Source organism: Vombatus ursinus, unplaced genomic scaffold (genome assembly GCF_900497805.2).
Source record: "Vombatus ursinus unplaced genomic scaffold, bare-nosed wombat genome assembly UNPS02014793.1, whole genome shotgun sequence".
NCBI classification, from domain to species: domain Eukaryota; kingdom Metazoa; phylum Chordata; class Mammalia; order Diprotodontia; family Vombatidae; genus Vombatus; species Vombatus ursinus.
The window spans coordinates 9,183,736-9,190,430 of NW_020954571.1; the positions used below are offsets into that span (position 1 = coordinate 9,183,736).

Below are 6,695 nucleotides of genomic sequence, written 5' to 3' on the forward strand. Positions count from 1 at the left end.
ACACACACACACACACACACACACACACACACACACACACACACACAGCCCATGGCTCATTATTTAAATTCTTACTTTTTACCATTTTTTTTTAATTCCCTCATCTTAACAGCTACTTTCTCCTCCTCCTAGGGTCCTTTTTAAATCCTTTTCCATCTTTAGATTGAGTCCTTGTTCAGATTTAGCCCTCTTCCTTCAGCTCAAGTCTATCTTCTTGAATTTTTAGGGCTAGGCAGTAATTGTCACTCCTGGCTTAGCCTCAGGCAATGCAGTATAGACTGAGCCCCTATGCCAGTCCTCAGAGCTCCACAGGAAGTCATTCACATAGAGTAGAGAATGTAAGAGCCTGAACTCATAGCATCTCAGAACTTAGAGCCAGATGAGACCTTATCACTCAGCTAGCTCAATCCTCTCATTTTTCAGAGAACAACATTGATGCCCCAAGGGGGAGAGTGACTTTCTCAAAGTCAGGCAACAATATGTGACAGAGATGCTATAACTATCTATCTTCTTGTTCCGAATACAAGGCTTGATCTTCTATAGTAGAGAGCCCAAAGAGACGAGGAAGCCTCCCTAATTCACCCCCACAATCCCCAGGTCTGATTCTGTCCCAGGTGAGAAAGGACCAGAGCATGAGAATCCTACAGCATAGTATCCCCCCGACTTCCCAGGATGCTCTTGTCCCAAGTCTAGGCAAGGGGTCAGGCTGGATGAAGGGAGCTCTGGCTTCCTGAGAGCCATGGGAAACCTGTTTTCTGTGAGAGGGGACCAGGGAGATGGGAACAAACCGTCCCTGGCTCTGAAGGGCCCCAGGCACTGGGCCCAAGCTAGGGAGGTAGGGGAGTAGCCACCAACTCTGGGGTCAAACGGTAGAGAAACAATGTGGTAATTGAGACTCGTAATCCCAGTACCAGGCAGCTGTCAGCTCCCTTCAGCCTCAGCAGCGGCCTAAGATGCTGGGAAAAGTGTGTTACTCAGCAGCATGTGCTGCCATATCTACACATGTGCACCAACACACATTCGGGAAGTCACAGGCAAGCAAGTAAAAATCTACATACAAGCTAGAGTACATGCATGAAGACACAGGCATGATAACTCCCTTTGAGGGACATGGGCATAGTTATATGGACATACATACACACACATACATACACACATATATCTCCATATACCTATATGCATAAGCATAGTTATATGGGTACACACACACATACACAAAGTTATATGAACATACTCCTAGAAAAGTAGATGGATGGAAAGATGTGGAGTGAGAAAAGAGAGGGAGGGGAGAAAGAAAAGAGAAGAGAGAAGAGAAGAGAAGAGAAGAGAAGAGAAGAGAAGAGAAGAGGAGAGGAGAGGAGAGGAGAGGAGAGGAGAGGAGAGGAGAGGAGAAGAGAGGAGAGGAGAGGAGAGGAGAGAAGAGGAGAGAAGAGAAGAGAAGAGAAGAGAAGAGAGGAGGGGAAAAGAGAAGAGAGGAGGGAAGGGGAGGGGAGAATGGGAAATGAAGAGAAACAGTGGAGAGACGAGAATGCCCAAAGCCAGGATCATGTAATCTGACAGGGACAGCGGAGGGCATCAACCATGGCTCATGGAAGAGTGCTCACGCCCTTCACACACCTCCACGGGGCTCCGCCTCTCATACTGCCTCCTCCCCACTCCCAGGTAAAGGGCCCTACCTTGCAGCCCAAGGACATAGCTCCGGGAGGCAGTGCCTGCTGGGTTCGAGGCTGTGCAGGTATATATGCCGCTGTCCTCTACACTTGTCTCTGACAGTTTCAGAGAGCCTGAAGGGAGAAGGCTGTGCCTGCTCAGGAGAGAGTGGGAAAAGCAAGTAGAAAACCATTCTCATAAGACTCTGACCTCCCCAATCCCCACTCACCCTTCCTTCTCCCAACTTGGCTTTCCCAAATCTAATTTCTCCTTCTAGGTCAATCTCAAGTACCACTTCCTCTATGAATTCTTCTCTGACTTCTCATCTCACAGCACCCTTTCACCCCACTTCACCGCCCTTTAATTTATCCATCAAACATTCATGAAAGGTACGGTGGATGGAGCACTGGCCCTGGAATCAAGAAAACCTGAGTTCAGATCTAACCTCAGACACTTACTAGCTGTGTGACCCTGGGCAAATCACTTAACCCCAATTGCCTCCAAAAACAAAAAAAAGAAAAAGAAAAGAAAAGAAAAGGCTCCACAGATTCAGAAGTGGCCGTGTCACACAATGGAAGTGAGCAGAAGATCTGGGTTCAAATCCCACCTCTGATGCCTAATGCCTGTGCGACTCTCAGCAAGTCATTCAATCCTCCTTGGGCCTCAGTTTCCTTATCTTTAAAGTGAGGGGGTTGGAGTAGATGACCTCTAAGGTCCTTATTAGTTCTAAAGCTATGATCCTCATTTAGAACTGGAAGGTCATCCTGTCCTTCTCTCTAATATTACAAATGAGGAAACTGAGGCTGAGAGAGTTTAAGTGACTCACCCTGGGTCACACAACTAATAAGTGTTGGAAACAGGATTTGAACCCAAGTCTTTCTGACTCCAAGTCTAGGATTCTATCTACTACACCACACTTCCTCTCTCAATTAATTTCACAATATTAGGCAGTCTATGTTAAGTTTTTATGTGTGCCTTCTTTCCCTGCTCCTTACAAGCAGGGACCGTGTCTTGTGCTTTTCTGTGTTTTTTTGACCCCTTATGTTTTCTGTCATTTTTACTCTCTTATGGCTCCCAACGGAAGATTTGGCACAAAGTACGTCAGCACTTCGCTGCTCCGATGGATTCATAATCTCATTGCCGCAGGTATCCCCTGAATTAATGTAAATCTCAACCCACTGGCGATTTCTCATCCTGCGGCGTTCTTGTCTGCGTCCTCCCATTAACCCTCTGTAAAGGGTTATACAGCACATCCTGAAGGCCTTCCACCAGGTAGTCTTGCACTTTGTGGGTGCCCGAGGGCACCTCTTCTATCCTCAATCACATCGTCCTCCCCAACAGAATGTAAACTCCTTGACTAGGCAAAGACTAGGCAAGGACTAAGTTTATGTCTTTTTATACCCAGGAACTCATCCAATACCTGGGACATAACAGGTGCTCAATTAGTGCTTTCTGATCGGCTGGTGACTGGTGATCCTGCTCTCGCTACAGAACTGGCATAACGCACTTTGCTTCAATGACGTCCCTTAAGCCAGAGTAGTTATTTTGTAAATATCCCTTGATTTAGCATCTCAGTTAACACAGGGTGAATTTCCTAACTTCCTCTTAACACTCCTATTTCTGTCCAGCACTCCAGTCACCCAGGGTCTCAAACTTGGAATTACCGTCAACTTTCCCCTGTTCCTCACCCCACATATCCAATGATTTGTCAGGTTCCAGCCATCTGATTTACATGATATCTCACACATCTGTCCCCTTCTCTTGGCATACATGGCCCACTACCCCAGTTCAGACCCTCACCACCTCTGACTGTACTATCGAAATAGTGTCCTGATTGGTCTCCCTACATCCAGCCTCTCCCCTCTCCAATCCATCCCCTACACAGTTGTCAAAGTCCTAGTTCCAACACACAATGATCATTTCACTTCCCTGTTGAAGATGCTCCCGTGGCTTTCTAGCTCCTCTAAGATAAAATACAAAGTCCTCAGTCTGGATTTTAAAGCCCTTTACAGTCTGGTTTCAGTCGACCTTTCCAGGCCTACTCCACATTCCTCCCCTGCACACACTCCAAGTGCCAGCCAAGCTGGCCCACTCTCCAGGCCCCATCCACATTCCATCTCTCAGCTCCATGCCTTTACATCATCTGTCTCCCAAGACTGTCCTGTTCTCCCTCTTCATCCCTGGCTCCCTCGAAGACTCAGCTCAAGAACTACCTTCTACAAAAGACCTTTCCTGATTCCCCCAGTTGCTAGTGTTCCCTCCCCCACTCCTGACATTTCTATTTAGCAAATCATAGGATCATAGAACTTGAAAGTTGGAAGGGATCTCAACTGACATCTAATCTAACCTACATCTTCAAGGAATCCTCACTATAAAATATACAGCAAGAAATCTTCCGACCTCCACTTGAAGCCACCAAGGAGGAGGAAACCTCCACCCTGAGGCAGCTCATTTGACTTTTGAGAAGTTTTAGTTGTTAGAAAATTTTTCCTGACATGGAACCCGTATTTGCCCCTTTGCAGCACCTATGCACTGATTGAACTCAGTTCTGCCCTCTATGGTCAAACAGAACAAGTGTAATCCTTCTTCCATATGACAGCCCTAAATACTTAAAGGTAGCTCTCATGTTCCCCCAAGGCTTCTCTTCTCCATGTTCCTTCAACAGTGCTCAGATGGCATCGATTCAGGACTCTTCACCATCCTACCTGTCCATTTCTCAATGTTGTCCAGTTTATCCATGTCTATCTTAAACTGTGATGGCCTGAACTGAACATAGTACTCCCAATGTGGTCTGACTAACTTATTTTGTATGTATTTGTCCCCATCTCCTACCCCTCAGTAAAATGTAAGCTCCTCAAGGGTAGAAATTTTTCATTTTCATTCATTCAATAAACATTTATTAAGTACCTACTATGTGCCAGGCATTGTGCTAAGCACTGGGGGTACAAAAAGAGGCAAAAGAGAGCTCCTGCCCTCAAGGGCCCTTAATAAACTGGATTGTATAGTCAAGTCAACCAGCATATATTAAACATCTACCATAAGCAAGGCACCAAGCTAAGCACTGGGGATATAAAGAAAGACAAAAAATTCCTGCTCCCAAGGAAGCTTGTGGTCTAATGGAGAGGCAGGCAAAGGAGTCGCCTCTCTGCCTTTCCCACCTCTCTGCCTTTGTCTGAGCTGTCTCCCACGTCTGGAATGCACATCTTTCCTCATCTCCACCTGTCAGAAACCTTAGTTTCCTTCAAGATTCAGCTTAGGCACCACCCCTTATGGGAAGCCTCTCTTCAGTTGTTAGCATCCTTTGCCTTCTCACATCAACTTGTATTAATTTATCTATTGATATTTTACATCCCTCAGTAGAATGTAAGCTCCTTGAGGGCAGGGACTTGCTTTCTTTTTTATTAATTGTATCCCCAGCACTTAGCACAATACCTTGAACACAGGGAGCGCTTTATAAATTCATGTTGAATTGAGGTCTCTTCTTTGGCCTCTCTGGAAGCTTCCCCTGATGTTGGGGGTAGAAAAGCATGTTCTTCTCAAAATTGGTTCCAAGCCTCTGTCCAGGGAGATGCCCCTGTGACCCAGGCTTCAAAGAGTTGACAGCCTCAGTCCCTCCCAGTCAGGCCTAACAATGTACCAGAAAAGCTTCTGTCTCCCTTTGGGGGTTTCCACAGACAGACATGAAATCATCCCAGACCGCATCTGCTGGCCTTCCCCGAGTAGAGATCTGGGAATGGGGAGAAAACTGCCTTTGATGGGGGTTGAGGGGAATGAGGAAGAATATCAAGGCTCTGGTGTACTTTGGCTCATCTGGGTCTGCCATCTATGTGAAGGGAATGATATCCCATGGAAACAATGATAGTCTAGAAGTCAGGAAACCTGGGGCTTCATGACAACTTTGGGGCTGATTTAGCGGGACCTTCCCCATCTAGAGGGAACCGAGGCAGATGGTTAGAAGATTTCAACTCAATTTAAGAAAGATGATGATGGTACTTTATGGTATTTATGATGGTACTTTAGAGTTAGGGAGCAATGGAACAGGTTGTCTTGGGAAGTAGAGAGCTCAGTCAGTCAACAAGCATTTATTAAGACCTTCCTATGTGACAGGCATTGTACTAAGAACTGGGGATACAGAGAAATATGAAAACACAGCTCTTGCCCTCAACAAGCTCACACCAAAATGAAGGCAAAAATACACAAAATAATATGAACATACAAAATCACACAGTGTTTTTGTTGTTGTTCAGTCATGTCTGACACTTCATGACCCCAACTGAGGTTTTCTTGGCAGAGATACTAGAGTGGTTTGCCATTTCCTTCTCTAGCTCATTTTACAGATGAGGAAACTGAGGCAAACAGAGTTATGTGACTTGTCCAGGGTCACATAGCTAATAAGTATCTGAGGCCAGATTTGAAGTCAGAAGGATGAGTCTTCCTGACTCTAGGCCCAGCCCTCTATCCACTTGGTCACCTAGTTACCCCAAAACATACATTGTAGAAGGAAGACAGTCTTAGAAAGAAGACATGGCAGGGGTAAGGAAGAGGACCAAGAAAGGCCTCCTGCAGGGTAGTCTGAAGGAAAACTGGGTGTCTAGAAGGCAGAAGTGAAGAAGCTGGGTTGTGGTGTGTGAGGAACAGCAAGAAAGCCAGTGTAGCTACACTGGAGGGGAGTAAAGTGCAAGAAGACTGGAAAGCTAGGAAAGATCCAGATTGTAAGGCCCTGCCAAACAGAGAGTTTGCTACTGACCCTGGAGGTAATAGAGAACCACCTGAGCTCACTGAGCATGGCAGTAACATGGACAGACTGTGCGTTAGGAAAAGCACAGTGGCAGCTGAGTGGAAGATGGTTTGGGTTGGGAAGAGATGTGAGGCACGGAGACCACTCAAGCAAATTACTGCCATATCCAAGCAAGAGGTGATGAGGGCTTATCCTAGGCTGGTGACTATGGGAGTAAAGAGAAGGGATATTTAGATTAGATAGAAAGATAGATAGATAGATAGATAGATAGATAGATAGATAGATAGATAGATAGATAGATAGATAG

At 45.9% G+C, this 6,695-nt stretch overlaps 1 protein-coding gene across 1 annotated transcript in view; it reads right to left on the reverse strand.

Annotated features, from left to right (window-relative positions):
• Positions 1–6,695, reverse strand: part of HMCN2 (hemicentin 2) — a 177,385-nt gene that overhangs the window by 101,294 nt on the left and 69,396 nt on the right. The window contains exon 24 of the mRNA XM_027869654.1: positions 1,677–1,804. Within this exon, the coding sequence (XP_027725455.1) occupies positions 1,677–1,804 (128 nt within the window). The remainder of the gene's footprint in view (positions 1–1,676; positions 1,805–6,695) is intronic.